Here is a 16,625-nt window from a genome sequence, read left to right on the forward strand (position 1 = left end):
CTGGGTTTTTACTCTTAAGTCATGGCAAACTATAGTGTTAACTTAGCAGTGCTTGCTTTGTTTAAGTTTTTATAAACAGTAAAGTTTGTATTTTGTTTAAAAACATGACAATTTGTAATGTAATTTCTTTCAGTTAATCACTAAGTGTTTGAATTTCTCTTTAAACTTAAATGGCCTATACAGAAGTCATAACAAAATTTCTTCCTCCACTTGCTTTACATTAATTGTTGGTTTGTAGTATAGCATTAATGTGACTGATCCCTTACTATCTTTAATTTAAATTCATATAAAGTCTGTTTTTAACCTTCTGTTAGTTATTTTCCTTTTTCCCATTGCCATTATGTTATCTCTAATTAGTAGAGTTGCTCCACATCCCTCCCGCACTCACCCGCCCACCCTTCTTCCTTCAAAATTCTGATTATGATATAACCTGCAATACTTAGTTACCCATCCTACTCTTAACATAGCCATGTTTTAATTATTCCTATTACATCTGGTTCCTCACTACAGATTATTCCCTCCAATTCCTCCATTTCATTTTGAATGCTGTGCACATTGCACGGGCAGTTTAATTTGTCTTTACTAGTCTGCTGAAGAGGAAAAAGATGTAGACTTTCTGGCCTGACATTTAGATAAAAGGATAATTTCTGTTCTCAATTACAATTGCTGAAAATATTGAATTGCCTGCCAGAAAGCTTTCAAAACACGTTGAATTCTATGGTGGAGCTTACAACATGCTTGTGAGGGAATTTCATTCAAGTCCTAGATTCAACTTGGACAGGCAAGAAGATCAAAGAGATAGGAGCTAGATTTAGTGCAGTGGCACCAGGAAGTCGGCTCTTCTACAGATTCATTGGGAGTTCTGAACTGCAGCTGAGAAACAAGAATGGTTGTGTAATGTGCATGGAAAATGGTGCCACCTCTAAATGATGGAAAACTTCTGCATTGCTGTGATCCCCTCAGGAGTGGGTAAAGATAGTGGGCCCCAGGGAGGGAAGCAGTTGGGGGTGCTATTGGAAATAGCTCCTATAAGACATGCAGAACCAACATTTGAACAAATTGCTTTGTGCTCAAAATATTCTTGATTTGTGCCCCTGCTGTGAGCTTATCTAGCTTATCCTGTATGGCTAGAGGCACACTTGTAGCCAGAAATATGTGCACACTTCTTGCCCACCATATTAGAGGCTGAAGAAGCCATTTAGCACTTAAAAAGCAGATGCCATGCAGGCCATGCAGTCAGTTTCTATTGGAATACAATTGTCTATATTCATTTGGACTATTAGTGACTGACAGGAAAAATTTACAGCAGTATCTATTTTGTTCACTAATCTGTGGCACATTAATTACATCAAAATAAGTAGTACTGTAACTCATGTTTTGCATGTTTCTGATTTGGAGTAGAAGTATATAGACAGAAAGGAATGAAAAAATACAATGAAGTAAAATATTAAAAAGATAATGGCAAAGTATTTGTTAATGTTGCTATATTCTATGGTTTAAATTTAATTGTTTCTTACCTGATATTATTTGTAATCAATTTATCATGAGCAGTTGCATTAAATTTCACCAATTCTTTGTTTAATTTGAGACCTTCTGGTAGCTGAACAGTTACTTCTGGAGGGTGGACCACAGGAGCGTCATTAATATCATACACATTGACAACTACAGATACACTGTCTAGTGCATCAGCTTTTTGGTCATCAGTCTTTTTTGAACAACTAAAAAACATTTCCTCATTTTCGACAGAGATCTTCAGCTGTCTCTTTGAACCACCTTCATAGTTCAAATGCTGCAAGTATAGGAGAACAAATTCCAATAGAAAATATCTGTTCAGGTAGTTCAATAAGACATTGGGCAGGATTTCCTAGCAGTGCATTCCAGGTGCTAACCACAGTCTGTGTAAAAAATGCTTTTCCTCATGTCGCCATTCCCTCTTCTGCTAAGACGTTAAATCTGTACCCTCTGATTCTCAATCCTTACACCGATAGGAACAGTTTCTCCCCATCTACTCTGTCCAGACCACTCATGATTTTGAATACCTCTATCAAATATCCCCTCAACCTTCCCTTCTTCAAGGAGAACAGTCCCAACTTCTCAAAGCTATCCACATAACTGAAGTTCCTCAACCTGGAAATCATTCTTGTGAATCTTTTCTGCACCTCTCTAATGCCTTCACATTCTTTCTAAAGTGTGGTACCCAGAACTAGACACAATACTCCAGTTGAGACCAGACCAGTGTTTTATACAGGTTTATCATAAGTTTCTTGCTCTTATACTCTATGGCCCTAAATTTAGCAGCTAGAGTATGTGCAGTTTTTAATTTGGAGCTGAAATATAGGCATGAAGGAGCTGAGTAGAAACATAGTGTGTAAATCTTTCATCAGGCAGCCAGTTCAACTCACGTCTATTGCATAAAGTGTGCATTAGTTATTAATAAGCTCCTTGATTCTAAACCAGAAGGTTGTAGATTTAAATACCAAGCTCATAATCTAGGCTGATACCCCAAGGCAGTAATGAGGGACTGCTGCATTGCTGGAGGTCCCATCTTCATGATGAGATGTTAAACTGACTTCCAACTCTCAAAGGTGGATGTAAAAGATCCCACAACGTTATTTTAAAGAAGAGAATGGAAATTCTCTTCTTCCCAATAATCAGCTAAAACCAGATTATTTGGTCATTATCAGGTTTCTGTTAGCGGGATCTTGCTGTGTGCAATTTGGCTGCCACATTTCTTACAATACAACAATCGACTACACTTTAAAAAAAATATGCTTCATTGGCTGTGAAGTGCGTTGTGACATTTATATTCTGGAAAAGGGAAAAGCTAAATATAGTCTTCAAATTACCTTACGAGAAAAAATAAGATCTGGTAGGTAGCTCTATAGCAATATGTTAAGCCCAGGCACATTGTATGCCCAATCTTAATCATTCCTGGTCCAGCAAAAAAGCATGGATTATTGATTAATATTACAGTAGCAAATATCATTATTAAGTAATGAAAATTGTTTACCTTAACAAGGGATAGAATTCCATCATTTGTTTCTGGATCAGTTTCAATCTTGTAATTTCCATGTTCATTCCCTTCTATTATGTTATACTTTGCCCTCCAGGCTGGTGTTTTGGGATTATCTTTGTCAGTGACACTTACTCTAAGTATAGTCACATGTTCATCATTTTCCTTTACTTGACCTGAAAACTGAAGATTGTAATAAACATTTGTTAAAATGTCAGCTCTTATGATTCTAAAAAAAAGATTCTGATGGTCAATAAGCAAACCAGTTCAAGTCTGATGGTGCATTGGGCTTATGGGGCCAATTTTTGTCTTTAGACAATAGTCTATTTTAAGCGGTTTTGATATTCATATGTGAACATCAAATGCAAATCTCACAACAAAAATAGCACTTATTTTACCAGTAGAAGACTATTTGCATAACGCCAGATGAAAACTCAGATGTATCTAGTGATAAGTGGTGAAAGTGGAAAACTACACAAGTGAAATTTAAGGAGACAACAATGGTTAAATGAGTGTCATAATGAGGGCCAAAAATTCAGAAAACTTTGCCAGTTTTAAAAGGCATCACAACTCATCAGCAACCTTTGCAAGGATGAAGAGATAAGAGACTCCCAAACAAAAATAAAAGGAAAAGAAACCCCAAGCACAGGCACAAATGATGCAGCAACCCATCACTTGACCTCTGTCTAACAATTGCTGAAGTGGGGTGGTGCTGCATGATGTGTCTCTGAAGAGAATCACTCACTGCCACACTAAAGCACCATTATGTAGGTCAGCAAGTGCACAGGATTATGCAGCCAGGTTTGAGGTCACAGCTGGTCATTACTATCCCTGCAGATATGCCTTCTGCTGTATGATTACTGCAGATGGCATTTCAGCAGATAGCACCCTCTTGCCTATGCCTATATCTGCTGACCCTGACAAGACAGATCTCTATAACATTAATGTGGAAGTGAATGCAGTTGGTAGTATCTTTTTGAGTTTGCCAAGTAGGCAACAATGGCCTTTGTTCACTCCAGCGTGCCATCTTTCTGGTGGTGCCATCTCCTATGATTATGGTGCTTCTGAAGAATCTTCTAGCAGTACAGTTAGTTACACATGCATGCCCACCATTGCAAGCATAGTCATTGTTGAGAATAGGACTTAAGCTGTAAATATTCAAAGTGAAGCAACATCAGCTTTTTCTGTAGATTCAGGGGTACTGGAAAGGATTGGGGAAGGTGAAGAGCACACAGCTCTTCTAGGGCTGCCTGAGCAGCCAAGCATCCTCTATATGTCTTTCTCTTCATCCAGACTAATCAACACAGAAGATGTGCATTAGCAAATACACTGGTGCTAGTAAGAGGAACGAGGGACAAAACATATAGTCCGGGATTTTCCATGCCTGCTGGCATCGGGCATGTTGGTAGTGTGAGTGGACAAGATGGCATGATCGGTTTCACAACAGCATGAAACCAGTTTGCGATTGTCTGCTTAAGCCGCTGATGGTGGTCCGCATTTCCCGCCATCGGACATCAGGAACTTCATTGTAATACATCTGCATATCATTGTTAGGCCAACCCGCCAGAATTGTTCCCCACCACACGAAACCCCATCCCTCCACCCACCCCCACCCTCCCCATGCCCCCACTGGATCATTCATCCATGCCAGCAGGAAAACACACCAACCTGTTTCACAACAACACATAAACGACATGCACCTGGTGGGCTGCACTTCACTTGGGACTTCAAGGTTTGTTTGCCTACCTTGCTTTGGGCAGCACTCGCAGTCATCAGCATCAGGCTTCACAGAAAGCACCACGTCACTTTTAGGGGAACTCACAGGTAGGTATCTACCTACCAGATCAGCCATATGTGGATGGCTTTTCGATGGCCACAGAGCTAGGACATGCTTGGTGAAAGGTGAGAAGTGGCCTCAGGCAAGGGAAGAGGCTGCAGGACGAGGGCTATGTGAGATTAGAGTGGTGAGCTGGTTGCTATAACCTGGCTGCATGGATGAGATCATTCATCCTCTATCTGCATTGCATGGCCAACTTCTTCTGTGCAGCATTGGCACTGATCACCACCGCCACGGCCTCCCAAGCCTGGTTGGCCATGCCGCTGCCCATCTCCAGCCAGAGCCAGGGTAGAGAACATCACAGCACACCTCCATAGCATCCAAAAGGTGTTCCAGTGATGCATAGTAAATCTGGGGGCTGCAGCCTTTTTGCCTTTCATGGACATCTACCCTGCAGTAGTCATGAGCTGGAAGCACTGAGATGTGTGCGTGCGGCTGGATTTTAAACATGGCGACTGGTGTGATAAAGTGGCGATTGATGGCCCGGCATGGCAACAGCACGTTTGCCGGGAATGCACGAGTAATGCTGCAACTTTGGGATGATACAGCGTGGAAACACAACATTGCAGCCAACATGTAAAATGTTGTTTTACCCGCCCACTACCGCACTTAATGCAAATCTGGGACAATTCCACCCAATAACGATCAATCAGCAGGAGCAAAAAACAAATTTCACAAGAAGGACCTCAAAAAGCCCAAAATATTTATCTTCAAAATAGGCTGAAGCTACACCCAAGGCCTCCATCTGCCAGATTAATTTCCAAGTCCGTGTTGGCGTCTTGATGTCCCACCTGCATTCAGGCTCAGAAATAAAGTTGTGCCCTTCACAGCCCCCTTTTGAATAGACTGATGGAGCTCTAGTTGGGAGTTTGAAACTTTATCCTCTGAATCAAGTGACACAGATACTGTAACTAAGAGGTGGCTGTGGCAGAGTGGTAATATTACTGGAGAGCAATGCAGAGGCCCAGGCTAATGGTCTGAGGACGGGGGTTTGAATCCCAACAAAGCAACTGGTGGAGTTTAAATTAAATTAAATTAATAAACCTAGAACTATAAGCTAGTCTAATGGTGACCATAAAACCATTGTCAGTTGTTGTAAAAACACATCTGGTTCACTAATGTCCTTTACGGAAGTAAATCTGCCGTCCTTATCTGGCCTGGCCTACGTGTGACTCCAGACCTACAGCAATGGTGGTTAACGCTTACATTCCCTATGAAATGGCTAGGCAAGCCATTCAGTTGTCCGCTATTAAATCTAAAAGGAATGAAACCAGATGGATCACCCGGCATTGACTCAGGCACCAGAAATAACAACGGAAACCCAGGTTTGTTGACCCTGCAAAGTCCTCCTAACTAATACCTCAGGGTTGTGCTAAAACTGGAAGAGTTGTCCAGTAGATTAGTCAAGCAATAGCCTGACATAGCCATATTCACCAAATCATACCTTACAGCCAATATCCCAGATACTACCATCCCTGGGTATGTCCTGTCGGCGGTCACCATATGTGGCGGCACAGTGGCATACAGTCAGGAGGGAATTGTCTTGGAGTCCTCAATATTGACTCTGAATCCCGTGAAGTTTCACGGCATCATGTCAAACATGGGCAAGGAATCTACTTGCTAATTACCAGCAACCTCATCTGATGAATCCGTATTCCTCCATGTTGAATACCACTTTGAGGAAGCACTGACGCTGGCAAGAAAACAGAATGTACTCTGGGTAGCAGACTTCAATGTCCATCACCAAGAGTGGCTGAGTAATACCACTTACTGACTGAGCTGACTGAGTACTGAAGGACATAACTGCTAGACTGGCTCTGCGGCAGGTGGTGAGGGAACAAACAAAGAGGGAAAAACATACTTGACCTCATCCTCACCAATCTTATCAGCCACAGATGTATCTGTCCATGACAGTATCGGCAGGGATGACCACACGACAGTTCCTGTGGAGACGAAGACCCATCTCCACACTGAAGATACCCTCCATCATGTTGGGTGGCACTACAACAGTGCTAAATGGGACACATTTTGAACAGGTCCAGCAGTTCAAAACTGGGAATCCATGAGGCACTGTGGGCCATCAGCAGCAGCAGCAACAGCAGCAGAATTGTATACAACCACAATCCGTAACCTCATGGCCTGGCATATCCCCCAATCAACTATTACCGTCAAGCCAGCAGATCAACACTGGTTCAATGAAGAGTGCAGGAGGGTTTGTCAAGAACATGTCTGGCATACCTAAAAATGAGGTGCCAACGTGATGAAGCAACGACACAGGACTACTTACATGCCAAGTAGCATAAGCAGCAAGCGATAGACAGAGCTAAGCGATCCCACAGCCAAGAGGGTAATGCTCTGGGGACCCAGGTTCGAATCCCACCACGTCAGATGGTGAAATTTGAATTCAATAAAAAAATCTGGAATTAAAAATTCAATGGACCATGGAACCACTGCTGATTGTCGTAAAAACTCATCTGATTTACTAATGTCCTTTAGAGAAGGAAATCTGCTGTCCTTACCTGATCTGGCCTACTTGTCACTCCAGACCCATAGCAATGTGGTTGACTCTTAAATGTCCTCTGAACAAGGGCAATTAGGGATGGGTAACAAATGCTGGCCTAGACAGTGACACCCACATCCCATGAACAAATTTAAAAATACAGATTTGATATAAGCTCTGCAGTCCTGCCACATCCATTTGTGAATGGTGGTGGACAATTAAACATTTAACTAGAGGAGGAGACTCCACAAATATCACCATCCTCAATGCTGAGGGAGCCCAGTATATCAGTGTAAAAGACAAGACTGAAGAATTTGCAACAATATTCAGTCAAAAGTGCCCAGAAGATGATCCATCTCAGCCTCTTCCTGAGATCACATCACAGATTTCAGTCTTTGGCTAATTCAATTCACTCCATATGATGTCAAGAAACAGCTGAAGGCATTGAATACTGAAAAGGTTATGGGACCTGACAATAGCACTGAACTAGCTCCAGAACTAGCCAGTACCTCCAGTACCTCGAATCAAGCTGTTCCAGTACAAGCCACAATATTGGCATCAACCCTGCAATGTGGAAAATTGCTCAGGTATGTCCTGCCCACAAAAAGCAGGATAAATCCAATCCACCTCAACAGTCTACTCTCAATCATCAGTAAAGTGATGGAAGGTGTCATTGACAGTGCTATGCAGCAGCACTTACTCAGTAATAACCTGCTCACTGATGATCAATTTGGGTTCCGCTAGGGCAACTCAGCTCCTCACCTTATTACAGCGTTGGTCTAAACATTGACTGAACTCCAGAGATGAGGAGAGAGTGACTGCCCTTGACATCAAAGCAGCATTTGACTGAGTATGGCAGCAAGGAGCCCAAGAAAAAGTGGAATCAGGGGGAAAACTCTCCATTGGTTGGAATCATACAGAGCACAAAGGAAGATGGTTGTGGTTGTTGGAGGTCAATCATCTCAGCTTCAGGACATCACTGCAGGAGTTCCTCAGGGTAGTGTCCTCAGCCCAACCATTTTCAGCTGCTTCATCAATGACGTCCCATCCACCTTGAGGTCAGAAATGGGGATGTTTGCTGATGATTGCATGATGTCCAGCACCATTCATGACTCCTCAGCTCCCAAAGGAGTCCATGCCTATATGCAGCAATATTCAGGCATGGGCTAATAAGTGGCAAATAACATTCACGCCATGCATGTGCCAGGCAATAACCATCTCCAACAAGAGAGAATCCAATCATCTTCCCTTGACACTCAATTGTATTAGCTTTGCTGAATCCCACTCTATCAACATCCTGGGAGTTATCATTGGCCAGTAACTGAACTGGACCTACAAAATAAATACTGTGGTTACAAGAGCAGGTCACAGGCTGTAAAATCTGCAGCAATTAACTCACCTCCTGACTCCCCAAAGTCTGCCCACCATCTACAAGGCACAAGTCAGGAGTGTGATGGAATACTCTCCAATTGCCTGGATGAGTGCAGCTCCCACAACACTCAAGAAGCTTGATACCATCCAGGACAAAGCTTGATTGGCACCCCATTCCCCACCTTCAGTGTTCACTCCCTCCACCAAGGACACAGAGGCAGCTGTGCGTTCCATCTACAAAATGCACTGCAGCAACTCACCAAGGCTCCTTCTACAGCACCTACACCACATGGATTGCAGTGGTTCAAGAAGGCAGCTCACCACCACTTTATCAAGGCATTTAGGGATGGGTAATAAATGCTGGCCTAGCCAGCGACACCCACATCCCGTAAAAGGATACGAAAACTGCATTGCCATTTTTAGCCCATGTCTTCCAATGGCACAAGTTGCAGCCTATTTCTTTTAATGGGTTACTGTTGGCATTACAATTGAAAAGCCTAGGCTATGGCATGAATGAATTATGATTTGAATTTACACTGGAAATTGCAATAACATAACTATACACTTTCTGGAATTGTTTAACTGCACAAAGAGGAATCTAATAACATGCTGCATCCTATCCTACCTGATCTGTAATCACAAACTGTGATCACTCCATCCATCAATTCCACAAGAGTCAAGAAAGGTATTAAACTGTTGGTGCTCTCGTCACAGTTGGTATACATAGCAAACATCAACGTTTCACATTAATGGGTAGTGTTTTTCTGCTGTTATCTGCTTATCACCACTCAGGGAAAATTCAGATGGATTTAAATTTCCCATGGTCACGTAAGAATCATGCACGGCAAAGTTCAATCAGCTGGATCAGACACTTCAGAATGAATCTGAAGCAGCCAGCAGCAAGGAGGCTCAAACTTTAAAGTTTTCATTTGCTTTATTGTACAATAGTATGATGAGAAGTAAGCCTAAATCAGCATCGGTAGCTCAGGTAAGTATAAGAAATGGGAGAACCCATGCCAGTTATGCAAGATGGAATTAGCCAACCTAATTTACTGCCATAAATTGGATTATGGAAGCTACCAGCACCCCTGCCTGTCAGGACCTCCGATTTCCTTTAAAAAAAATAAGCTAATTTTGTTCTATTTTGCACGTGACCAACACTTTTTCCTCAGCTGCTACAGCAGGAAAAGGACAGAGATCCAGAAAACAGCTAACTGCCCCACGATGGAAAAGCCTGCAATGTTTGTATCTACAGAAGAAACAAGGAGTGTGATCTTCCCAGAAGGGAGGATGGCTCATCATCATGGTGTTTGTTTCAGCTGCCCAGCTATCCAGGCAGGAAGCAGCATTTCCCCTGTGATATTGCCAAGAGGAGGCAATGAAGAGTCAGCATGCAGGTTAGGTGGCCAAGGCAGGCAGGCATTCTATGCTGCCAGCTCAATCAGAGCGTTGCTGGCTCTGCAGGCTTAATTTTGAGGCACCCATGTAGGGTGGCAAACAGTTTTTTTTTTGCTGGGGTCTTTGCAGCTGGCAGCCATCTCCTTGGGCCATGGAGCTTCCAGCTTCAATGACCCCACTGGGAAACCACAGGATGAGCAGCTCCTTGCAGCCGATTGCCTCCCCTCATGGCAGAAGAGCAGCTCTACCACTGACAAAATGCCAGTGGCCTGGGAAAATGGTCTTTAATTGGGCCTTTTTTGTCTAAATTAGTCAAACACCTCCAGTCAGTGGGCAGCCGAGCCACTGTTGTTTCCACTACTCGGAAAGTTTCCTGGCAGCAGAAGGCGTCGGGGAGCCATCCTAATGTGGCTTTCCTGCATTTTACCTGCCCTCTGCCTTCTAGCCCAAGCATGCTCTCCCATGGCAATGAGGCAGAAGTGACATTAATATGCCTACTGCCCCATTTTCCTCAGTCTCCATTTGGCAGAATGAGCTGATAGTGAGCTTTACTCCTGCCAAGAAGTGGGGTTCCCCCAGAAGAATGGGAATACTAGACTATTGGCCAGAACCCAGGAATACAGAAAGGTTTGGGTCAGATCAAGTGGAAAGCACTTTGGGAGCAATCTGTCCGATATACATTTATGCAGAGAAGGGGAGAAAAATTGACTCTCATCAAGTTCAATTAGACCTTTACAAAGTATAATTTCTCTTCATCAATAATTTTAAAAATCTGATATTCAGGAAATATGCTGATAGACTTAAGGAGTTATAAATGAATGTATGAGGTAAACAGTACTTACGCTGCCAGTTCTGATAAAAGCAGGAAGATTATTGTTAGAATCAGTGACATTAATCTGTACTGTTACTGTACTGCTGAGGATGTTCTCACCATTGTCTCTTGCTTTAACAGTAAGGAGGTAAGATTTGACCCTCTAAAGCAGAAAAGATATACAAGCAATCAAAAAAAAATTACATTTTAAAAATTGTTTTCACATATCTATTGTTTTAAGAGATTGATTCATGATCAAAAGGCAAGACAATGACAACAAGTGCACAAAATTTAAAATGAAATGCGTAAGTAAGTGTTTTTTTTTATCCATTCATGCGATGTGGGCATCACTGACTAGGCCAGCATTTATTACTCATCCCTAACTGCCCTTGAGAAGGTCGTGGTGAGCTGCAGTCCATGTGGTGTAGCTACACCCACAGTGCTGTTAGGGAGGAAGTTCCAGGATTTTAACACAGCAACAGTGAAGGAATTGCAATATATTTCTAAGTTAGCATGTTGAGTGACTTGGAGGGGAACTTGCAGGTGGTGGTGTTCCCATCTATCTGCTGCCCTTGTCTTCTAGATGGCAGCAGTCACGGGTTTGGAAGGATCTAAGGATCTTTCATCAGTTCCTGCAGTGCATCTTGTAGATGGCACATATTGCTGCCACTGTACATCGGTGGTGGAGGGAGTGAGTGTTTGTGGATGAGGTGTCAATCAAGTTAGCTTCTTTGCCCTGGATGGTATCAAGCTTCTTGTGTGTTGTTGGAACTGCATTCACCAAGGCAACTGGAGAATATGGCATCACATTCCTGACGAATGCCTTGTGGAAGGTGGACACACTTTGGGAGGTCAGGAGGTGAGTCACTCGCCACAGGATTCCTAGCTTCTGACCTGCTCTTGTAGCCACAGTATTTGGCTAGTCCGGTTCATTTTACGGTCAATGGCAACCTCTAGAATGTTGATAGTGAGAGATTCAGTGATGGTAATGCCATTGAATGTTAAGGGTCAATGGCTAGATTCTCTCTTGTTGGAGATGGTCATAGCCTGGCACTTGTGTGGTGTGAATGTTACTTGCCACTTGTCAGCTGAAGCCTGGACATTGTCCAGGTCTTGCTGCATTTGGACATGGACTGCTTCAGTATCTGAGGAGTCGCAAATGGTTCTGAACATTGTGCAATCATCAGCGAACATCCCCGCTTCTAGCCTTATGATAGAAGGAAGGTCATTGATGAAGCAGCTAAAGATGGTTGGGCCAAGGATATATCGGGTTTTCGTGAGACCACACCTGCACTATTGTGAAAAGTATTGTGAAAATTTTTTTGTCATAGTCTGCAGCCAGGTCATTTAAGTGCTCAGGTCCTTTAAATTCTTTTTGTGGCTGTGCACCTGTGCTAACTTAAAGGGGGGGATTTGTGCACAGCCTGCACAGGGCCTTTGAGGTTGCTGTCCAGCCCCATGGCCATGCAGCACAGGGGGAACTGCATACAGTTTTGGTCTCCTTATTTAAGGAAGGATATATTTGCTTAGACGCTGCGCAATGAAGGTTCCCTGGACTGATCCTTGAAATGAGAGTGTTGTCCTATTAGGAGAGATTGAGTAAAATGTGCCTACATTTTCTGAAGTTTAAAAGAATGCAATGTGATCATATTAAAACACACAGAATTTTAGAGAGCTTTAAAGGTATATGGTGAGAGGTTGTTTCCCCTGGCCAGGGATTCTAGAATTAGGGGTCCAGATAGGGGTTGGCCGTTTAGTCATGACATGAGGAGAAATTCCATCAGAGGATTGTGAATTTTTGGAATTCTTTATCCCAGGGGGTTGTGGATGCTCAATTGCTGAGTATATTCAAGTCTGAGGACCTATTGGCCTACAGCTTATGTTCTAAAAGATGTGGCTGGAGAGATAGTGAATGCATTGATTTTGATTTTCCAAAGTTCCCTAGATTCTAAAATGGTCTCAGTGGATTGAAAGTAAGTGTAGCAATGCCGTTCAAGAACTCTAACTCCTGCCACCACTATGGAACAGTTGTCCTTGAACACTTGACGCCCAGTCTGTCCGCTGGCATATGTGGGTTTCTCCTTCAGTTAGTCACTGTTGTACACCCGTTGTCAACTTCTGTTCACCTCCTCTCGCTTGCACTCCCAAACCCTCAATGCCCTCTCCTGAGCCCAGATGCCCGCTCCTGAGTCTTCTCTGCCTCTCGCTCACCAACCTCCTCCTGACGCCTCACTGCCTCCTCCTGAGCCCTCGCTGCCTGTTGCTCTTCACCGTCCCCCTGAGAGACCCCACCACCCCTCTCCTGACCTCTTACCACCACCTCGCAAACACACACCAACCTGCTCCTGATACCTCACTGCCTCGCTCACAATAAGTGAGATGTCAGGAGGAGGGCAGTGAAGCTGGATGGCGACAGTGTGGAGAAAGGTGGGGTAAAAGCGAGCTGGGTGGACAATGGGTGCACAACAATGTCATCAGCAGTGTGAGCAATTGCACACGCACTGGCAGATCAAGTGGGTGTTGAGTGAGCATGTGTAAAGGTGCCTGTGAGACAGCAGCATACACAGCCATTCAGGAAAGGAGGGGAAGAGAAAGCAGTGATCTAGCAGGCCAGTTAGTCTAACATCAGTTGTCAAGAAAATTACTTCAGGGGGCTGTCGGAACTCCGTCAGGTCGACTCCTGCTCCTATTTCTTATTTATGGTCTTATGATAGGTTTTGGTTTAATAAGAGAATTGAGGAATATGGGGATAGTGCGGGGAAATGAAGTTGAGGTAGATGATATTATTGAAAGTCAAAACAAGCTTGAGCTGCCTTAAGCCAAATTCCTCCTCCTATTTATGTTGTTTTATGGGTTGATTGTCTGATCAGATGCCTCAGACAAGAAAAGATCAGCACAGGGAACACAAATTGAGAAATCAGAGCCCTACACTTCCCCCCTCCATTGTCCATCCATCAATTTAATTGTTTGCAAAATCAAGGTTTTCAGACCTGTGATTTTCTGAGCACTGTCTTTTGCAAAAAATTTCTTCATTCATTCTTTCAACTATGTTAACAAAGAAGTTCATTTTGCACCTCCTTAAAGCTGGACCTGTGACCACTGGCACCCCAATGTAGGAGCCTCAAAGGGACTTATCCTTGGACCCCTGTGGAATGGAGGGTCTGTGGGCAGTGCAGAGTTGACAGAAATTTTTTTAAACTTTCAGACCTCGCCAAGTCAATCAAAGTCTATTTTAATAAAGTGGCATCAAGATTATTCCCTTTCCTTTTCCAAGTGTAATTCTGCATGTTTTGTCTTGCTAGTAACAACTCCTGCCAGGAGATCTGCTGTCAGGCTAAGTCATGCTCATCTGTCTTGTTACACATCCACTGTAACACATCTGCAACCACCATGACTTCCAGCATCCAGTTATGCCTTGGTCAACCCCTTTTTCTGTCGCCCTCTGTCCCCTGGAGCAACTCTCTTTACAGCTCTGATCAAATGGCAAAATGCTGACATTATCTTTTCTGGGTGTCATTTTTTAGAGTTTGTTACGCTCTTGCAATTTCAAGCACCTCTTTATTTATCTAATGGTTTATATGTAGAATCTTAAGCATCCCTAACCTCCCTCAATCATTCCGCCCTCACACAATCTCCAAGCTTTTAAAACCCAAGTGGGGTGCAACCTGATTTATTTCATCTTCTTTGCTCTTCTCAATCTGTCTAGAATCTTGTGTTATCATTTGCAAGGAACTATCTACAAGCCACAAGTCAGGAGTGTGATGGAATACTCTACTTGTCTGGATAAGTGCAGCTCCAACAACACTTGACACCACCCAGGACAAGCAGCCCACTTAATTGGCACCCCATCCACCACTTTCAACATCCACTCTCTACACCACCAACACACAGAGGCAGTGGTCTTTGACAGTCCCTTCCAAACTTGCAACCTCTACCACCTAGAAGGACAAGGGCAGCAGACAGATGGGAACGCCAACCCTGCAAACTACCCTCCAAGTCACTCACCATCCTGATGTGGAAATATATTGCCGTTCCTTCACTGTCCCTGGGTCAAAATCCTGGAACTCCCTTCCTAACAGCACTGTGGGTGTACCTACACCTCATGGACTATAGTGGTTCAAGAATGGCAGATCATCTCAAGGGCAACTAGGGATGGTCAATAAAAATGCTGGCCCACCCAGTGATGCCTACTTCCCATGAAAGAATACATTTTTAAAAAGATCCTTTACCTTAATCTTTCAAAGTCAAAAAATGTCATTTTCTCATATACTCATTAAAACATTGGCATACCTCATAATTTAGGCATCCTGTAAAACTTATTGCTCCATTTGTACCATTGATGTGAAAATGACTGGAATCTTTTGAGGGTTTCTGAGAAATCAGCGAGTATGAAATATGTGAGTTCGGATTGTTTTTCTCATCCTTATCTGTGGCATTAACTCGAAAAATTTCTTTACCTAAACAGAGCATAATTAATTTTATAAAGCTATTACTTATATAATATTGAGTCATATTGCTCATTCATAACATGGCTGTTATGTTACATTAAGCACTACTTGAACATCATGTAATTTATTTTGATGCCTGTATATTCTATATCACACACCCACAAAACCTCATTGCAGTAGATTTACATCACTTTAAACAACTACTGACTGCACTGTGTTTCAGAATTTCCCAATGCCATCAGCCACCATCGTATATGAATGAGATATGATCCACAAGGGACAAGACTGATCTTAATGCTCACAAGATATATTTGAATAAAGCAAGCCTTTCAGTCTAACTGATCTCATCCCTCCTTAGTTACCAAACCCATCCTCTTCCCATTATTCACAGAATCACAAAATCACAGAGTGCAGAAGAGGCCCTTTGGCCCATCGAGTCTGCACCGACACATGAGAAACACCTGACCTACCTACCTAATCCTATTTAACAGCACTTGGCCCATAGCCTTGAATGTTATGATGTGCCAAGTGCTCATCCAGGTACTTTTTAAAGGATGTGGGGCAACGCGCCTCCACCACCCTCCCAGGCAGGGCATTCCAGACTATCACCACTCTCTGGGTATAAAAGTTTTTCCTCACATCCCCCTTAAACATCCTGCCCCTCACCTTGAACTTGTGTCCCCTAGTGACTGACCCTTCAACTAAGGGGAACAGCTGCTCCCTATCCATCCTGTCCATGCCCCTCATAATCTTGTACACCTCGATCAGGTCGCCCCTCAGTCTTCTCTGCTCCAATGAAAACAACCCATGTCTATCCAACTTCTCTTCATAACTTAAATGTTTCATCCCAGGCAACATCCTGGTGAATCTCCTCTGCACCTCCTCCAGTGCAATCACATCCTTCCTATAATGTGGCGACCAGAACTGCACACAGTACTCCAGCTGTGACCTCACCAAGGATCTATACAACTCCAACATGACCTCCCTACTTTTGTAATTATTGTATCTAGTTGTTTCCCAAGTGAGTATCCTAGCTTCTCTTAACCTTTCCTGGCAACCCATCCAACTCTTGAATATCCTCTATTTAAATAAATACTTCTTGAAGTCTGTCCTTCACAATCTTAGACCTGTGCTTTACTGTCTTGATGATCTGTTTGCAATAAAGTATTTTCTGTGCTTATTGTGTCTGATCCATTAAGTATTTTATATCTCTCGGGGGAGGCGGTGGCATAGTGCTATTGTCACTA

General features: G+C 43.1%; 1 protein-coding gene across 7 annotated transcripts in view; it reads right to left on the reverse strand.

The window, feature by feature from the left end:
* Positions 1–16,625, reverse strand: part of LOC121286796 (cadherin-like protein 26) — a 118,740-nt gene that overhangs the window by 79,434 nt on the left and 22,681 nt on the right. For all 7 annotated transcript variants that reach the window (XM_041203840.1, XM_041203839.1, XM_041203843.1 and 4 more), the window contains 4 exons: positions 15,221–15,387; positions 10,962–11,093; positions 3,011–3,196; positions 1,518–1,789 (listed from right to left, as the gene is read on the reverse strand). In XM_041203840.1, coding sequence (XP_041059774.1) covers positions 1,518–1,789; positions 3,011–3,196; positions 10,962–11,093; positions 15,221–15,387 — 757 coding nt within the window. The remainder of the gene's footprint in view (positions 1–1,517; positions 1,790–3,010; positions 3,197–10,961; positions 11,094–15,220; positions 15,388–16,625) is intronic.

The sequence above is a fragment of the Carcharodon carcharias genome, chromosome 14 (assembly GCF_017639515.1).
Source record: "Carcharodon carcharias isolate sCarCar2 chromosome 14, sCarCar2.pri, whole genome shotgun sequence".
Taxonomy (NCBI): Eukaryota; Metazoa; Chordata; class Chondrichthyes; order Lamniformes; family Lamnidae; genus Carcharodon; species Carcharodon carcharias.